A 19,269-nucleotide genomic window follows, 5' to 3' on the forward strand; every position below is an offset into this window, starting at 1 on the left:
TCTGATGCTCTCAGGCAGTTTTACTCTCAGTGCTCGACTGTCCAAGTCTTTGACACGTGAGTGGTTTGGTGACAGCGCCACCTGCTGATAAAAACAGGCATGATAAACTTTTAAATGTCAAACAACTGTTCTGTTTTTTGGATTTATGCTTTTTATTTTGTTCCTGTAATCACCAGAGATTCGTTCACTTCACCAGAAGATGAAGTTATAAGTTATTATAGTTCATTAAGACTAAAACCCATAAAAAACTGCTTTTTAGTTCATTTAATTAAATAATTTAAGTAACTGAAATAAAATAAAATAGAAAACCTTTTATTTTTTTTTGTAAATGAGACATGAATGAACTTTAAACAGTTAATTCTGAAAGTATCATCAGTGCATCGGTCAGACAGATCAGCTCATTCATTTATTATTAGCCTGCTTTACTGAACTGAGCGGTGGATTTCTGCATAGATGAGAAGAATACGCAGTAATTGAATGTACATCTGTAATACAAAGTATTGATGTTTATTAATAATATTGATGAAGTGGTTCTAAAAATTAGCAGAAACAGCTGTTAACAAGTACATCTGTGTCAAAGTGTGTTCATGAATATGATAATTGTGCATCAGGTGGCAATACAGAACCAGATCAACACGAACCCCAAGAGTCCAGACACGCTGACCATCCACACGCTGACCATCCACACGCTGACCATCCACATGCCCTGGAGGAGTATTTAATCTCACCGGACTTGTGTCAACTGCCAACAACAGCAAATCTACAGGTGACCCGACCTGCGTTTATGAATGACCTCCTTTGTCAGAAACACTCGTGACGCATGATTGTGTGTTTGCTTTCTGTGCAATGAAGAAAATTACCCTGCAGTTATTTGAACAAACAGCGTCTCAGAGCAGCATCAAAGCTCTGATCCTGTGAAATCAGCCTGATGCTGCCGCTGGACGCTCTCTGTTGTTGTTGTGTAGAGTAAGTGCATTCTGATGGAGATGTTGATCTGATGATGGGATGTCATCTAACCCTCGTCTCTGACGCAGAGCTGATCTCCGTCGATGGAGACATACAGCAGTACATGAGCTCTGGAGTTCAGCAGGTCATTACCATAGTAACAGACAGCATTCACCTGGGCAATCTGCAGACGGGCACAGGCATCAGCCAGCCCATAATAGTCCCTACGCCTGATGGGCAGCAGAGTGAGAGAAACACATAAGCACGAACATATAGAGAAGTGTGTGTGAGTGTTTGCTTGGCTCTCTCAGAGTGTGTGTGTGTGTGTGTGTGTGTGTGCGTGTGTCTGTGTGTGTTTGCCCGGCTCTTTCAGTGTGTGTGTGTGTGTGTGTGTGTGTATGTGTTTGCTGCTGCTGACGCTCTCGCTGGAGAACTTTCAGGTACAGACACATGTCCCACAATCCCTCTCATGAGCTGGTTTATGTACAATAACATGCTTTCAATAAAATTCCAGGAACTCAGAAGATCATGGTGCTCGCAACGCCAGTGAAAGCATGCAATGATCAGATGTGTACTGTGAAGGCGGTGCAAGTGTCTTTAGATAAAAGCATCTGCCAAATGCATCAATGTAAATGCACATTTTTATTTGATTAATCAAAGCAATGATGAGCATATAACACACAAGATTCTGAGGCGCCGAAATACAGGCAGCAGTTCCTGAAGAAGGAGGCGTACAGACAGAAGCTGACCCTAACCTAATCACACACAGAACGTGAAGAAAGACATCAGTGTCTGTGCTTTCTGTGACCGGATCTTTATCATTCATTTACTTCAGTTCTTTCATGAAGCCTCTCAGCTGTGGTGCTTGTGTGGCCGACACAGGTTCGATTCTGACCCACATCCCAACACCCTCCACTGGCCTTAGGGTGAAGAGGGTTTAACTGCGCAGTGATGTCAGATGTCATGTGATAATGTGTTTGATCTGCAGACTCAGACTCAGTTTCCTCACTGATAATCAACATGGATCTCTTGTGTTTACAGAGTTTTGCTGCTTGTTGTTTGTGATGCTCTTTTCAGGATTTCTGTCATAAAAATATTATTCTTAAAAGACAGCAGGGCTGGATTTGGTTTCTTTGAGGAGGATCTGAGCATCTCTGCTGATTAAAATCTGAATAAATGCACAATACAAGGGTTTTACAGTCTGAACCAGCAACAGCATCTGTGTGTCTGAAGATGAAGCATTACAGTATTGGGGATGTTCTGAGCTCTTAAACACATATATTTCAGAAAGGGATGTGCTGTTCTGAATCAGAGCGTGTCTTTGTGTAGTTGGTGTGTTTGCGTCAGTGGGCGTCTCCGTCAGCAGCAGTTATAAGAGCGGACGGAGATCTGAAGCTCGCTGATCTTCTCTTCCTCTGACAGACGTGATGCAGTCGCAGGAGTACATGATGAGAGGTACTGATCTGAACCTTCAAATCTTACCAGTGTGTCGCTCCAATAGTGACCTGTCTGTTAGAACCGAATTATACGAATGGTTCTTAATAGTTTTACAGGACACAACTAACATTATTCAACCTCGTACAGCTGCTTTAGTTAAAAAACCTTTGATGTTTATATAAATTAGAGACATTTCCATCACATTTACTTCTTGAATTAATGATATTCAGGACATTTTAATCAAGTGTTTGTATTCTGTTGTCATCTTCTGAAATCTAGTAAGTTAATTTTTCTGAATTAGATGTTATGCTGTAATATCTGAGTGTCTGTGCTCTTCATCTGTTGTTTTATAACTTTTCTCTAATGTTGTTCATTCTTGTATTTGCAGTGATTCTTAGTGATCTTCTCACAGTGTGTTTGTAGTATAATGTTTTGGTGTGTGTGTGTGTGTGTGTGTGTGTGTGTAGGGAAGGAGATGGTGGATTTCATCCAGCAGTATCTCACACGGATCCGAGAGCGGCGGGTCGTTCCAGATGTTCAGCCGGGTTACATGCGTCCTCTGCTGCCCAGCAGTGCCCCGTATGAGCCGGAGGATTGGAGCAGCATCATGAAGGACGTGGAGAACATCATCCTGCCTGGGGTCCGTCTGTCTTTCTGTCTCTCCATCTTTCTGTCTGTCCTGTTGAACTCCAGTATTCTGTAATGCTGCTGTCTGTCTGTAGGTTGTTCATTGGCAGAGTCCTCACATGCATGCGTATTTTCCTGCACTCACCTCATGGCCGTCTCTGCTGGGTGACATGCTGGCAGACGCCATCAACTGCCTCGGCTTCACCTGGGTAAAAACTCTCACACACACATAACACTCTCTGTGTCAGCCTTACGCATCATGTTGAATAGTATGTGTTTGTGTGTGCGTGTGTGTATTGTGCAGGCATCTAGTCCAGCGTGCACTGAGCTGGAGATGTGTGTGTTGGACTGGTTGTGTAAAGCGCTTGGGTTGCCAGATCATTATTTACACCATCATCCACAGAGCAACGGAGGAGGAATCCTGCAGGTATACAACACACATCACAACTGATGTGCCAATCAGCATGTTTTCTGTTGACTTTTACAGTAGAAATGTCTGTAAGTCATTGTTGTGTGCAGAGTACGGTCAGTGAGTGTACACTGGTCGCTCTGCTCGTTGCGAGGAAAGACCGAATCCTGCAGATGAAGAGTGAGTTCACACACGCCGACACGGACGAGTCAGTGCTGAACTCCAGACTCATCGCATACGCCTCCGACCAGGTGCTTCACCGGTGACCAGATCACATCAGATCACCATCACATCAACACCAGAACGCCATCAGAACGCCACCAGATCACCACCAGATCACCATCAGATCACCATCAGATCACCACCAGATCACAATCACATCACCACCAGAACGCCATCAGAAAGCCATCAGATCACCACCAGATCCCCATCTGATCACCACCAGATCACCACCAGATCACCATCAGATCACCACCAGATCACCACCAGATCACCATCAGATCGCCACCAGATCCCCATCTGATCACCACCAGATCTCCACCAGATCCCCATCTGATCACCACCAGATCACCATCAGATCCCCATCAGATCCCCATCAGATCCCCATCAGATCACCATCAGATCACCATCAGATCACCATCAGATCACCACCAGATCACCATGCTGATCTTTGACTGTTCCTTCTGAAAGTGTCTCGGGGATCATCATGAACGAGTGTTTGTTTTGTTCTGTAGGCTCATTCCTCAGTGGAGAAGGCCGGTCTGATCACTCTGGTGAAGATCCGGTTCCTGGAGACGGACGAGGCGTTTTCTCTGCGTGGAGAAACTCTTCAGCAAGCCATCGAGGAGGACCGCAGGAGAGGATTCGTACCCGTGATGGTGAATCAGCCTCAGCTAATCAGCCGTTGAGGTTGTTACTGTGCTGCCTTGTTTCTGACCGTGTGTGTGTGTGTGTGTGTGTGTGTGTGTGTGTCCTGCAGCTGTGTGCGACGCTGGGCTCCACCGGTGTGTGTTCGTTTGACCGTCTGGATGAACTCGGCCCTGTCTGTAAGTGTCATGAATCAAAGAGTCTTTAAAAAGCACATGTACCGTAATTTATTAATAAATTGTGTGTGTGTGTGTGTGTGTGTGTGGAGGTGCTCGTGAGGGTCTCTGGCTGCACGTGGATGCGGCGTATGCAGGTTCTGCTCTACTGTGTCCTGAACTACGTTATTTTCTCAACGGAATTGAGTTTGCTGATTCATTCGTCTTCAACCCATCCAAGTGGATGATGGTCCATTTTGACTGTACGGCGTTCTGGTGAGAGACTCTTGTGTCCTGTTTTTTTTTCCTTTTGCTATAAAAACAGTAATATTATGAAATATTATTGCAATTTAAAACAGCCGTTTGATGTGTGAATAGGTTAAAGTGTAATTTTATTCCTGTGATCAAAGCTGTATTTTCAGCATCATTACTCCAGTCTTCAATCATGTCACATGATTGTTCAAACATTATAAATGACTTTTTCACTTTTGATCATTTTAATGCATGCTTGTGGAATCAGAGAGTTGATTTCTTTCCGAGCGTTAATGAATCTCATGTGAGTTCAGTGAATGTTTGTAAAGCCTCTGTTTGAACCGCAGGGTGAAGAATAAGATGAAGCTCCAGCAGACGTTCACCGTCGACCCGCTTTACCTGAGACATGAGAACTCAGACGCCACTGACTTCATGGTAGAGTCACGTAACGCTGGTTAGCATGTGTTTATCTGTGTGTTTCTGCTGTGTATTGATTAGCGCTGGTCTCCCGCAGCACTGGCAGATCTCTCTGAGCCGCCGCTTTCGCTCTCTGAAGCTGTGGTTTGTGATGCGCTCCTTCGGTCTGAAGAAGCTGCAGGATCACATTCGACACGTGAGACTCTCCTGTAGTCATATAATCCTTCATAAACTTTACAATCCTCATTAATGAACATGATGTCCTCTTACACACTTGAACCTCATCCTGTGTGTCACACCAAACACCAGCAGAAAGAATTTCTTAAATCATTGTAAGGCAAATAGCAGCCCTCGATTCAACAAGTCTGTTTACGCTTGATCGGTTTCATGAACAGTCAAAGCTAATGCTGCCGTTTCCTGTCTGTGATGATGCGTTTCCTGTGATGTCAGAGCGTGGAGATGGCGAAGCTGTTCGAGTCTCTGGTCAGAAACGACACAAACTTCCAGATCCCAGCGCAGCGGCACCTCGGTCTGGTGGTCTTCTGCTTACGAGTGAGAGTCATCTAATGCCTCCATACTCACAGGAAGTCATCACAGTCACATGATCATCATGTCATGACACACAGTTTATCATGTTTCTGAATGATATTGATGTGCCGAGGTATTTGAAGAGTGATGTTCTTGTTTTCCAGTGCAAATATTGAAACGTTCTTAAATCAAGATGCATTTACTTCAGACGCACAGTAACTTCAGATATCTGGTTTATTTGTTCTTGTTTTAAGCACAAACTCAATTCATTTTCATGCATTTCTCAGAAAACCAGACTTATGATCTTCACTCACTGTACATCTGAAGTAAATGCATCTTGCTTTTAAGAATCTTTAGATATTTGAAGTGAGAAAGTCATATTTTACAGTGCTGTTCCAGTGGATGTACAATGTCAGAAAAGAGCTGTGACTGTGGCAGTATATTATTTACTCCTAACGTGTGCCACTGAGTACCTAAACGGTACATATCTGTATAAGTTCCCGCTCCAGTGACATCATTCATATTTTTTTCCTGAGAGTTCTGTCTGCAGTATTATGTAATAGTTAATGTACGTGACATCTGCATCATCTATAATGTGTGTCTGTGCAGTGTCTACATGATTACACAAATTACAAGACGCAAAAACTTGTTGACAAGTCATGACCAATGGTTTCAATCACTTCACTGTATTCAAATACTGTGTATATGTAATATATATTTATGTTCCTGCTTTCACATCAGCACCTTTCTTCTGTTCTCAGGCTGGAAATGGAGCGACGCAGGAGTTACTGCGGAAACTGACTAAATCAGGCCAGATGTTTCTGATTCCAGCCGCCATCGGGAACAAACTCATCATCCGCTTCGCCGTGACGTCTCAGTTCACGAGCGCTCAGGACATCCAGAGGGACTGGAGCCTGATCCATCAGACGGCCAGAGAAGTGCTGCGCTCCTGCGCTCTCACACGCCAGCCCAGCATCATCTCAGACGAGGAGAGCGAGGACGAGCTGAGCCGCATGCGTCTGGAGCCCATGATCGACGAGCGTCTGGTGCGGCAGGGACAGAGACGTGCCACCCGCTCCCTGAGCTGCAGCGCCGAGCTCCCGCCCCAGAGAGTGCAGAGAGACGCCCCGCTGGAGCAGATCCCCGAGCGGCCGGCGCCGGAGCACCGAGCACAGAAGAGGCTGCTGAAGTTCCACAGCGTGCCCAGTCTGTCTCAGGTGTGGGCCCAGTGCGGCATGCAGCAGCTCTACCAGCCCTTCAGACGAGGATGGGTCACCAGCAGAGCCAGCTGCTTCAACTGCTTCCCTCTGGAGACCAGCCCTCTGCCCACCAAATAACATCACCTATACATAACATAACAAATAACACACTCACACACGCACACACACACACTCACACTCACACTCACACACTCACACTCACACACACACACACACACACTCACACTCACACTCACACACACTCACACTCACACTCACACACACACTCACACACACACACACACACACACACACACACACACACACTCACAATCACACACACTCACACACACACACACACACACACACACACACACACACACTCACACACACTCACACTCACAAACACAAACTCACACTCACACACACACACTCACACACACACTCACACACACACACACACACACACACACTCACACACACACACACACACACACACACACACACACACTCACACACACTCACACACAGCTTCTCCAGGACTTCAGTGTGTTCTTCATACGCTCAGGTCAGTGAAGATCACCATGTCAGCTGCTGCATTTACACCTGCCTGAAAACACATGTGTTCTGTCCCTTTATCATTACACTTACTGTAAAAGCACAATATGATCGGTGTCTGTCAATATTGATTTATAAAATCATATCTACTAACAGTCCAATTGATTTCTGTCTGTTGCTGTCCTAAAAACCTTTGATTGAAATGTTTTGTTTCTCAGGGTTTATGGGGTTTGTGAGTTGCTGCAAAGCTAATAATTCAATCATAAAAATAATAAAAATTGATCATTGTCTAATAAAAATAAAACACTCACCACCTGCATGTCATGTGAGCATTAACATCAGAGAGCCGTGAATTTGTTAAATGACTGAAAAACTGAATCTCAGGGGAAGATTAAGTGAATATTTGAGGATGACAAGATGTTTGGTAATCCCTGATGCTGACAAATATGATTTATACCTATAAAGTTATGATTTTTTATTTTTGTTCAAACATTCTGATCTAAAGGCGTCGGCTGAACATCAAGTCTGACATGTTCCTCTTTCTTCACGTGTGTTTAAAGCATCCCATAATGCACCTGATTAAATGTTGACTGTCCAGGGGCTTTCAAACGATTTCATTTACCTAAATATGATCATTCCTTCGTTAATGATATAGACGGCCTTATACTTTTATGTATACAGATACATTTTACTGCATATGAAAATTGTGACTAAAACTTTTTCTTTTCTTTGTGAGATATAAAGATACATATATATATATATATATATATATATATATATACACACCCTGGAGAATATTTTATTTGTATTAGTGTAACGTATTTATTTATTTATTTATGCAAAATCTTTTTTGACTCAATATTAAAAATAACGGTATGTTTCAGTTTTGCTTGTTTTGATATTTTCCAGACATCCAGTTGTGTTATTCTAATGTGTATGATTAAAATAACAAGAATGAGCAGCTGTATACACAGTTGGTTCGTGATATATTATGTATTAAATGTATTAAATTAAGTGTAAGGTTTCATTTCCAGGGGAATAAATCTGGCTGTGTGTTCATCAAGTCATGTCAAGTCAAATCTGTTTTATTGTCAGTTCTTCCACATGTACAGTACATACATACAGAGAATTTAAATTGCGTTACTCTAAGACCCTTGGTGCATACAGATAACACTAACAGTAGAACATTAAATACAGATAAAATAAAGTACAAATATACAAATAGGCCATGTAAAAAGAAAGGGGTCCATGGAGGGGGTGGGGCAGACTTGATGTGGTGCATGACTAGCCATCCTGAATAAAGCTGTTCTGTTCATCTGCATCAGTGATGAAGGCCGTGACACAGCAGCAAAGGTCTGCTTCTGATGCCCAGAAGCGCGAATGCAAGCCATGTCTACATGTACTGGGGCATGTTCCTGTGAAAGAGCGCCATGTTCTGACCTGAGCGTACGTGTGCATGTTCCCAGAACACGTTCACCACTTAGCAATCAGCATCATAAGAGTAATGCTCTATACCTCAAACACGATGAAGCGTTTCTCCAGGTGACTCCTCACAGTGTCCGTGAACCAGTCCAGTATCGTGTAACAGGGTTAAAATAAAATTCTGAATAAAATACTGAGTGAGTGAAGTGACATACAGCCAAGTATGGTGACCCATACTCAGAATTTGTGCTCTGCATTTAACCCATCCAAAGTACACACACACACTGTGAACACACACCCGGAGCAATGGGCAGCCATTTATGAACCCACAACCTTAGGGCTAGGAGTCAAACTCTCTAACCATTAGGCCACAACTAGTATATTAATTTACAGAAAAAATAAGCAAAAAACAGTCAACCCGACGAGAACAAAATAAATCATGTTGATGGAGAAACAGGAAAGGAGGAGAGAAGTGAGGAGGTGGGGAAGGAGGAGGTGGGGAGTGAGGAAGGAGGAGAGAAGTGAGGATGTGGGAAAGGAGGAGGAGAGGAGGGAGGAAGGAGGAGGAGAGAAATGAGGAGGTGGGGAAGGAGGAGGTGGGGAGTGAGGACGGAGGAGGAGAGAAGTGAGGAGGTGGGGAAGGAGTAGGTGGGGAGTGAGAAAGGAGGAGAGAAGTGAGGAGGTGGGGAAGGAGGAGGTGGGGAGTGAGGAAGGAGGAGGAGAGAATTGAGGAGGTGGGGAAGGAGGAGGTGGGGAGTGAGGAAGGAGGAGAGAAGTGAGGAGGTGGGGAAGGAGGAGGAGAGGAAGGAGGAGGTGAAGAGGAAAGGAAGGAGGTGAGAAGTGAGGAAGGAGGAGGAGAGAAGTGAGGAGGTGGGGAAGGGGGAGGAGAGGAGTGAGGAGGAGAGGAAGGAAAAGGTGAAGAGGATAGGAAGGAGGAGGTGAGGAGTGAGGAAGGAGGAGGAGAGAAGTGAGGAGGTGGGGAAGGAGGAGGAGAGGAGTGAGGAAGGAGGAGAAGAGTGAGGAGGCGAGGAAGGAGAAGGTGAAGAGGAGATGAAGGAGGAGGAGAGGTGTGAGGAAGGAGGAGGAGAAGAGTGAGGAGGAGAGGAAGGAGAAGGTGAGGAGGAGAGGAAGGAGGAGAGGTGTGAGAAAGGAGGAGAGGAGTGATGAAGGAGGAGAAGAGTGAGGAGGAGAGGAAGGAGAAGGTGAGGAGGAGATGTGTGAGAAAGGAGGAGGAGAGGAATGATGAAGGAGGAGGAAAAGAGTGAGGAGGAGAGGAAGTAGGAGGAGAGGTCTGAGAAAGGAGGGGGAGAGGATTGAGGATGTGAGGATGGAGGAGAGGAATGAGGAGGAGAGGAAGGAGGAGGTGAGGTGGATAGGAGTGAGGAGTTGAGGAAGGAGGATGAGAGGAGGAGGAGTTGAGGAAGGAGGAGGAGAGGATTAAGGAGGTGAGGAAGGAGGAGGAGAGGAGTGGGGATGTGAGGAAGAAGGAGGTGATGTGGTGAGGAAGGAGGAGAGTAGTGAGTAAAGGAGGAAGGAGGGGTTGAGGAGAGGAGTGAGGAGGGGAGAAGGTGAGAAAGGAGGTTAAGAGGAGAGGAGGAGGTGATGAAGGAGGAGTGAGGAGAAGAGGAGGTGAGGAAGGAGGTGAGAAAGGAGGAGGTGAGGAGAGAGGAGGTGAGGACGAGAGGAAGGAGGAGGTGAGGATGGAGGAGGTTAGGAGGAGAGGAAGGAGTAGCTATAAGTTAGTACACTGGGGTTTATTTGTGAAATGTTTCTGGTCTAAAAACCTGGTGCGTATTAATTATCATTCACATCTGCAACAATAATTTTAAGTTATTTTTGACAAATAAATTTCTAATTTCAACAGGGCTTCTTGTTTTCATAATTTTTATTATTGTTAATTGTTTTATTATTAATTTACACAACAATTTTTGAAATGTTTGATCCATACAGGATTATTATTTTTTGAATACTCACATACTGTATAACATCTTTGCAAAGAAAATTCTGTCTGTTTGTTACTTTGCTTCATGTCAAGATGTTGTCCTTTAATTTCACTACTGGCCCAATAGTGAATTTTACATTGATTGTACTGTTCAGTATAATATTTAGTCTATTACCAGACCTCACTACTTAATCTGTGAAAAGAACCATTAATTTGGTTACTTGGGTCATAACATAACAAGGGATAAAAATACAGGCACAAATGCAGGGATTATTATATCTTATTTTGTGTTAGCACACTTAGAGCCTTGTTTTTTGCTCACAAATAACATCTTTCTCAGCATATCTTATTTTTCATTGCCCTTGTGAAATGGATGAATTTAAATGGCAAAACAGACTTTTGAGCTATTCTCTAGTGACTCGAACTGTCTGTCAGCTCGGCTAACTGTGATGAACAGTTCTATATCAAAATCCCACTTATTTTATCTAACAGAAATAAAAGTAATTGTCAAAGTAATTAAATCAGTTAGGTGTATTAGCACTAAAATAAACAAAATAAACCAAACATTGATTCATTAAAAAAAATTTAATGCAATATCTATTTTAACCAGTCATGGGCTAAATTCATTTGAGATTCATATATAAAATAGTTAAAAACAAACATTATTACATAATAGAATAAGGAAAATCTTCAAGAATCATAGATCACATGGATTTAATAGACTCCATGTTGAAATGTTGTTGACACAAGCTTCGTAAAGGGCAACAAATGTAACAGCTCAGCACAAATATACATGACTTGGTTAGCAAAATGTGATACTGATCAGGTTTTTTAAAAAGCTGAATCAGTGCCTCTTTAATACTTCAGTAAAATATTTTTGAGATAGTTCAGCTAAACAACAATAGTAATACTAGCACAGGAGAGAGAAGTCAGAGTTTGATGCTGTGAGACAGGATTTGCTGGTAAATGAAGGGGGTCAGTGAGATGTACGTCCTCTCACGCTCACACAGGAAGTACAGCGAATCAGTCGTCATGCTGGGATTGAATCCGGCCTCCACCAACTTCAGCTTCAGCTGTTTAAAGGTGGCGGTGACGTCCATTGTGCTCTGGAGAGAAACAACACATCATGTGTGTGCAGGAGACTAGTGCTAACTGGTTTATCATCAATTTTACCTGAATGCGTATAAAACGAGGTCGAGCGTAAACAGGCAGGAACCTGCAGACGTGGTCAAATGTTTTTTTGCACTCAAACTCCATTCCGTCCATCAATTTTACTGCAGCCATTCCTATCCGTCCCTCGTGACCTTCACAAACATATAAAGGAATGTCTGTGATGTCACACGTGAGGAAAGACATTCAGAGTAAATGTTGCTATAGCAAACCTGGAACTCGAACTCCGTAGACGTTTGCCTCTTCTACAAAGTCAAGCAAGCTGATGATGTCAGAGACTTCAGTGGTGGCCACATTCTCTCCCTTCCATCTGCACAGATTCACATTCACTCCAGCCTCCACCAATCACCTCGCAGATTCACTTCAGCCTCCACCAATCACCTCACAGATTCACTCCAGCCTCCACCAATCACCTCGCATATTCACTTCAGCCTCCACCAATCACCTCGCAGATTCACTTCAGCCTCCACCAATCACCTCACAGATTCACTCCAGCCTCCACCAATCACCTCGCATATTCACTTCAGCCTCCACCAATCACCTCGCAGATTCACTCCAGCCTCCACCAATCACCACGCATATTCACTTCAGCCTCCACCAATCACCTCGCAGATTCACTTCAGCCTCCACCAATCACCTCGCAGATTCACTTCAGCCTCCACCAATCACCTCGCAGATTCACTCCAGCCTCCACCAATCACCTCGCAGATTCACTTCAGCCTCCACCAATCACCTCACAGATTCACTTCAGCCTCCACCAATCACCTCACAGATTCACTTCAGCCTCCACCAATCACCTCGCAGATTCACTTCAGCCTCCACCAATCACCTCGCAGATTCACTCCAGCCTCCACCAATCACCACGCATATTCACTTCAGCCTCCACCAATCACCTCGCAGATTCACTTCAGCCTCCACCAATCACCTCACAGATTCACTCCAGCCTCCACCAATCACCACGCATATTCACTTCAGCCTCCACCAATCACCTCGCAGATTCACTTCAGCCTCCACCAATCACCACGCATATTCACTTAATCTGATCTCTGACAGCATGATGTTAAGGAAATACCTGAATGTGTCTCCCACTCGATCCTGGAAGTAGATGAAGTTGTCATGATCGATCTTTAGCAGATCACCGCTGTTGAAATAGACATCACCGTGCTTTAAAACATCACGCAGCCTCTTCTTTTCTGTTTGCTGCTCATTTTGTGCATAACCAACAAAAGGAGCAATTTCTGTAATCTTGGACACCAGCAGCCCGGTCTGCCCTGGAGAAACACATCAGGACACACAGACACACACACACACACACACACACACACGCAAACAGAAGCTCATTCAGTGTTAAAGAGACTTTAAGGGACAATTTAAGAACATGATCAGATTTAAGAAACATCCAGATCAAAGGTTTAAACTGATTTGTCAAATGTCAAAAAAGTTAAATATTAAAATCATATTTGTCTAGTTTAATCAGCAACAACTAGTGAAGCTGACGTATCTAAAAATAATCTGATGTTTCCTTTTAATATGATGTGAGGACTTTGGGTCTTCAGAGGGATGGTTTGAAGAGCTCAGTCTGTCAGTACCAATAAAGTCTAGGTGGTTTGTAACATGAAGTGCTCTTCTTTATATGGGACTCTACAGAGGGTCGAGTGTGTTTCATGTTTATGTGTGACCTCTGACCTTTAGGCACCTCGACACACAGACCTCTGGAGTTTCTCACCGGCTCGTCATGCTCTGTGTCGTACTGAATGAGAGTATAGGGAAACAGTTTCTGTGCGACAAGAGAAAAACACACTGACAATCAGAGCTTTCAGCTGAAGGACAGAGAGTCACGTGGTTCCAGTCGTACAGCCTTACCTTGTGCAGAAAGCTGACCCGTCCAACAGCGCCGATCTTTCCAGCGTAGTTCACGAAACCCACATTTCCCTCTGTGGAGGCGTAAAACTCCCGAACTTGAATGTGACCGAAGCGCTTGAGGAATTCCCTCCATACGTCTGAGCGGAGCCCGTTCCCGACGGCCAAACGCACGGCGTGCTCCTTATCGCTCGCTCTCTAGAAAACACCAGTGAATCACTAACAACACTAGAGCTAACATCTGTGTGTTACTGAGAACCGCTCAGATCAATAACAATTTATAGATGATGTGATTCCTGCACTCGGATGAGTGGAAACACTTGTGCGGGAATTTACAGTTCAGTGCACAGCGAAACTTGGAATAAAACGTGATCTCCTCGTGTCGTGATGCATTCAGGAGATCACTTTCACTGCAGTATTCCAAGTAAAGGCCAGCAGCTATTCCGAGATTAACGGACGCTCTGATTGGCTGATGGCTCAGTCATATGAGCGCATGTGGTTTTCAGGATCTGGTTTCAATGACCAAAGTAAGAATATTTACAATTTACCTGCGAAACCTCAATGGTCAGGAAATAAAACACCCAAAGCTGACATCTGATCGCAAACAAGTGTGTGACTCTCCTGAGAAGAGAGAGAGACACGCCGGCTCCTCCTGCTAGGAAGAGTTAGAGCTATTTAAACCAACCAGCTGTGCTGGGATCAGTTTTCAGAGAGTAACAGCTGTATGACACACACACACACACACACACACACACACGGCCTCAGTGACCACGCTGAGCTGCCAGCTCTCTAAATCTGCTCAGTGTTTCACAGTCAGCTGATATAAACACTGTAATCTAATGGACTCTTACGATACACGGATGTAAACCAACACTCACTATCACACACTGAAGCTGGAACTGTATTTGTCAGGTGTGTGTTGATGATCTGTACCTGCGGTGTGTTACACAGATAACGCAGAACCTCGCCGATGTACTGAATCACCGTCACATTATGAGCCCGACACTCGTCCCAGAACTGAGACGCAGAGAACTTCCGGCGCAAAATTATAGTAGAACCTGAGAATGAGAGAAACTGGGATTATTCTGATCCAGAACAGGACTGTGGTGTGAACAGCAATAAGAGAATATGACATGAAGATCTGTGTGTGTGCTTGAGTGTGAGAGTGACTCGACCTTTAACCCGGTTAAAGAGGAACATTCCTGTGAATTTCTGCTGCTTTACAGTCAAACACAAAGAGCTCTTTCACAGGAAAGAGGGGAAATTATGCTCTGAGCTCCTGATCACAGTTATGAAGCACTTACTCACACACACACACACTCTTTCACACACCCACTCACTCTCTCTCACACACACACACACACACACACTCTCTCTCTCACACACACACCTGTCTCTATGGAGCCCATGAAGCCCACGAGGAAGCCTGCAGTGTGATATAAAGGAAGAGTGACGTAAACCACATCAGAATCTGTTACACCGTTTGACGCCAGCACAGCGAGAGCAGCGAGGAGACGTGTTTGAGTGATCACTGCTGCTTTAGGAAGACCTGAAACACACACACACACACACACCAGTTACTGCCAGACAGAGGATTATTAACCCCTTCACACTCCTTTATTTTCCAGTCACTGCTTACAGATTCTGCTTCCACTACAAATCAGATGATAAGACACATCAAATACTTCTGATTCATCCTTCAGTTTGAAAACAAGCAAATGTTCTCTGTGTTTCTCTGTAGCAGCAGCATTACATTACATCCTTCATTCAGCACAGTAAGACTAGCAGGGTTAGTGTGGTAAACTTAAACCATGGAGAAGACATTGTTTGTTTAATTGAAATAAAATTGAAAAAACTAAAACTCTTTTTATTTCAGCTAGTTACCTCAAAAATATTTCTCAATTTAATTTAGTTGAACTTGTACTGAAATAGCTGAAACTGAAGTAAAAGTGAATAAAAACTATATAGACACTTGAACTGACATTAAAATGAAAATATGATGGAAGCGGAAGAACACCTGTGGTTCCAGACGTGTAGATGTAGACGGCCGGAGATGTGAAGGACACGTCTGCTCTGAGCGTCTGAGGAACATCAGCGTCTGAGGATTCCTGCGCCGCTCGGATCAAACTCTTCATTGATGATGATCGGAGCTCTTCAGCCGTGATGAAGATCGTGGTCAGTCCCTCCTGCACGAGGTCTTCATACACCTCCTCCACGGCTCCCTGCAGCTCTGAGATGAGCACAACCCCACCATCACACACACACACACACACACACACATCACAACACACCAATACAGCTATCCTTTTTATCATTTAATAACAATAACTCTAGTAACTATTTGAGCAGTATCTTGGTTCTGTGGAATCTTCCATGTATGGGTTAGGGTTACGCGTATATGGGAACTACTATTGCTCTTAACCCTTTTGTGTCGGTTTCAGAAAGTGACACAGAGATCCTTTTTTTGCTGCTTTCACTAGCACAGATGGTTTCACCAGCAGCAGACTCGATCATAACGATCAAAATGAATTCATTCTCAGGACTGTAATAACCCTTTAAATGCCTCTTTGTTTACATAATGCCATTGCAGGTACAAAAATCTATTATTTTCCATATACTAAATGCTAAGCATATTTTATTTATTCATTTATTTATTTGATTATTACAGTCTTGGATAGAGTTGTAGTCTTTATTTCTCAGCATGAGCAGAAAACAGGGGGAAAGTGAGGGTTAATTAGCTTCATTAGCTATAGTCTGAGATAGTGCTGTCATCAGGTGGAAAATAGTTCACAATTTTCAAAATAGCAAAAATCTGAATACTTGTTAACAGAATGAAAGCCTTTTAACGAAGAATGCATGATTTATGCTTAAAAGGCACTATATGATTAAATATTACTGCTTTACTGGGAATCATTTTTGTCATTAAGGTCCTGGGTTTGAATACTTTTTGCACCTAGTGTAAAATGAGAGTAGAATATTAACAAACCTAATACATTTTTAAATTTGTACTTAATTTAGGTTGTTTGCATTAACAGTCCAAAATGATTAAAACATTCTTAAGAACATACAGAAGAGTAAACCTCAAATTTTAAATGCAAAATCTAAGTAAGTCTGAACTATTGATAGCTACACTGAGCCCAGCTCTCTTCTTAGTTTATGGAGGCTGTTTGTTTATTTGTTTGTTTGTTTGTTTCTCACCTTCGGACGCGATCAGGACGGTGGCGCCTCGGCAGCAGCGCGCGCACGCGATCAGGCTCCGCGCGCGGATGCTGCTGTTGAGGAGTGCGCATGCGCAGCCGAGCTTGGCCAGCGCGAGCCAGCAGAAGATGAACGCAGGCTCGTTCTGCATGAACAGAACCACCGTGTCCCCCGGACGTAGAACCGACGCGACCCGTAACGCGTTTGCTATTCGGTTGCTCTCTCGGTCTGCGTCTTTAAACGAGTACCGTTTATTCTCGAAAACGATAAACGCCTTGTTCGGGCGCGTTTCGACTTGCTCCAAAAACCGGTCCAAAGCCAAAAACAGGGGTCGCCTTCTTCTGCGGGACACGAACTTGAGTAAAATGCGCAACAGGTCTGTGTGATATACAAGATCTGTCCAGAAATACGGGAAAAACACCGTGAGAACCAGAGGACCGATGATCAGCAGCAGCGACAGAAGCAACATCTTTCACTCGATGATGCGCGACTTTAACAAACCACACAATATCAGATCAGAGCTCGAGCTGAAGAGTGCAGCAGCTCCACGCTCTTTGTTTCTGTTCTGCTGAAGGCGGAGCGAGACGGACGCGATTATGAGCGCAAATCTGTTCGGTTCTGGTCTGGTCTTCAACATGCACCAAAAAAACGAAAACAGCTGCTGGCTTACAATAATCGTGACGTTTTGTTATTGTTTACATTATTAGTCGTTGCATTTTATTAAAATATGTTTTCAATATGTCTTGACTTTCACACTCTGACAGTGCGATATTGAATATGTAAGCATCAGTGTTTATAGTTTCTGTTACAAGGTTGTTCTGTTCAAGTTGTTCTGAGGTTTTGGATATGCTAAGGAATTTGGATACATCAGGAAGATAACTTAAAAAGCTGTCTTTTGTGGTAGAAGTGATGGTTCTTCGATACTTGTAACAAGAAGTAGAATTTACAATTTTGGCTATATGAAGTTTACACAGAACTAAATAATGATCTGAGATATCATCACTTGGCTGAATAATTTCTACACTATCAACATCAATTCCATGTGACAGTATTAAATCTAGAGTATGATTTCGACAATGAGTAGGTCCTGAAACGTGTTGTCTAACCCCAATAGAGTTCTGAATGTCTATAAATGCTGATCCCAATGCATCTTTTTCATTATCAACATGGATATTAAAATCACCAACTATTAAAACTTTATCTGCAGCCAGAACTAACTCGGATGTAAAATCACCAAACTCTTTAATAAAGTCTGTATGGTGCCCTGGTGGCCTGTATACAGTAGCCAGTACAAACATAACAGGGGATTTATCATTAACATTGGTTTCTCTGGATAATGTTATATGAAGCACCATTGCTTCAAACGAGTTATACTTGAAGCCTGCCCTCTGAGAAATCCTGAAAACGTTGTTATAAACTGAAGCAACTCCTCCCCCTTTGCCTTTTAGACGCGGCTCGTGTTTATAACAATAATCTTGGGGGGTGGACTCATTTAAAATAATGTAATCATCAGGTTTTAGCCAAGTTTCTGTCAAACAGAGCACATCTATATTATGATCAGTTATCATATTATTTACAAAAAGTGTTTTCATAGAAATGGATCTGATATTCAATAAGCCAAGCTTTATCATTTGTTTATCCATGTTGCATCTATTTTTTATTTGTTGAACCTCAATTAAGGTTTTCTTCTGGAATTGGTGTGTTGTTACTGATTCATCTCAAGAACAGAATGATTAGTTCACTGATTCGTTCATTAGCTATTACACGGTATATTACACCAGACAGTGGCGACGGATGAGTGAGTCTTTGAACTGATTCAATAAAAAGCAACAAGGCTCATGTTTTGCAGTTTGTCTACAAATGTAGTAAAATGAAATGACAAACTAGTTTAGTGAAGGACTGTTGTTCTGTTCATCAAAACTGACCGATGATGTGCTGCTTCTCACTGTGTGCTTGAATGATCACACTATAGTTAGTTAATCAGGACAAAACACAGAATCCAGTGCAGATTACAAGCTGTTGTGTTGTGTTAGTCTGTTGGAGGAACTCTTATCAATGCTTGACTTACTCGGAGCACAGTGACAGTCGATCAGTTGAGAGCCTTTAACTCTGTAAAAGTCAGTGTTCTGAAACTGATATTTAGTGTGCATGATGTCAAATATAGTTAATGACCACTGTATGGCTGTTTGTTTTCACATAAACATTGACAGGATTTGGCTTTATATAAGCAGTTTGATCCAGTGCCAGAACTGTGGTGGATTCACAGAGCTGTTGCATCATTTC

General features: G+C 43.3%; 2 protein-coding genes across 36 annotated transcripts in view; one reads left to right on the plus strand and one right to left on the minus strand.

The window, feature by feature from the left end:
- hdc (histidine decarboxylase) overlaps positions 1-7,063 on the plus strand; it is a 7,543-nt gene extending 480 nt beyond the window's left edge. Inside the window, exons 2-14 of one of the 2 annotated variants that reach the window (XM_052531144.1) lie at positions 1-56; positions 612-2,400; positions 2,850-3,022; positions 3,105-3,218; positions 3,314-3,436; positions 3,529-3,669; positions 4,153-4,296; positions 4,398-4,464; positions 4,554-4,716; positions 5,040-5,127; positions 5,207-5,305; positions 5,560-5,661; positions 6,399-7,063. The exon at positions 1-56 is cut by the window's left edge and continues 186 nt beyond it. In XM_052531144.1, coding sequence (XP_052387104.1) covers positions 2,373-2,400; positions 2,850-3,022; positions 3,105-3,218; positions 3,314-3,436; positions 3,529-3,669; positions 4,153-4,296; positions 4,398-4,464; positions 4,554-4,716; positions 5,040-5,127; positions 5,207-5,305; positions 5,560-5,661; positions 6,399-6,974 — 1,818 coding nt within the window. In that variant the 5' untranslated portion in view covers positions 1-56; positions 612-2,372 and the 3' untranslated portion in view covers positions 6,975-7,063. Of the gene's footprint in view, positions 2,401-2,849; positions 3,023-3,104; positions 3,219-3,313; positions 3,437-3,528; positions 3,670-4,152; positions 4,297-4,397; positions 4,465-4,553; positions 4,717-5,039; positions 5,128-5,206; positions 5,306-5,559; positions 5,662-6,398 lie in introns of both variants that reach the window. The other variant, XM_052531143.1, reaches the window with a different exon arrangement.
- Positions 7,064-11,328: 4,265 nt separating this feature from the next.
- Positions 11,329-17,556, minus strand: zgc:158482 (uncharacterized protein LOC100009650 homolog). 34 transcript variants are annotated; one of them, XM_052532123.1, is made up of 10 exons: positions 16,987-17,555; positions 15,806-16,018; positions 15,179-15,337; positions 14,722-14,846; positions 13,792-13,986; positions 13,615-13,705; positions 13,001-13,199; positions 12,141-12,238; positions 11,932-12,062; positions 11,329-11,864 (listed from the first exon to the last, which is right to left on the minus strand). In XM_052532123.1, the coding sequence occupies exons 1-10, from the start codon at positions 17,453-17,455 to the stop codon at positions 11,688-11,690; spliced, it is 1,857 nt and encodes a 618-aa protein (XP_052388083.1). In that variant the 5' UTR covers positions 17,456-17,555; the 3' UTR covers positions 11,329-11,687. The 34 variants fall into 34 exon arrangements, 1 of the variants encoding a protein (XP_052388083.1); XR_008147853.1 differs by lacking the exons at positions 11,329-11,864; positions 11,932-12,062 and adding an exon at positions 12,502-12,597 and having other exon boundaries at positions 12,141-12,309; positions 12,918-13,199; positions 16,987-17,556; XR_008147852.1 differs by lacking the exons at positions 11,329-11,864; positions 11,932-12,062 and adding an exon at positions 12,566-12,629 and having other exon boundaries at positions 12,141-12,373; positions 12,918-13,199; positions 16,987-17,556.
- Positions 17,557-19,269: the final 1,713 nt, after the last annotated feature.

This window comes from Carassius gibelio, chromosome A18 (assembly GCF_023724105.1).
Source record: "Carassius gibelio isolate Cgi1373 ecotype wild population from Czech Republic chromosome A18, carGib1.2-hapl.c, whole genome shotgun sequence".
NCBI lineage: Eukaryota > Metazoa > Chordata > Actinopteri > Cypriniformes > Cyprinidae > Carassius > Carassius gibelio.

What these genes read in the sequence shown, in the direction of transcription:
- zgc:158482 (XM_052532123.1), bottom strand. Translation starts at nt 17,455, where the DNA reads ATGTTGCTTCTGTCGCTGCTGCTGATCATCGGTCCTCTGGTTCTCACG. An exon ending in CATGGGCTCCATAGAGACAG is followed by an intron (nt 14,847 to 15,178) that starts GTGTGTGTGTGA and finishes TCTCATTCTCAG; the next exon opens with GTTCTACTATAATTTTGCGC. An exon ending in CTACGGAGTTCGAGTTCCAG is followed by an intron (nt 12,063 to 12,140) that starts GTTTGCTATAGC and finishes ATGTTTGTGAAG; the next exon opens with GTCACGAGGGACGGATAGGA.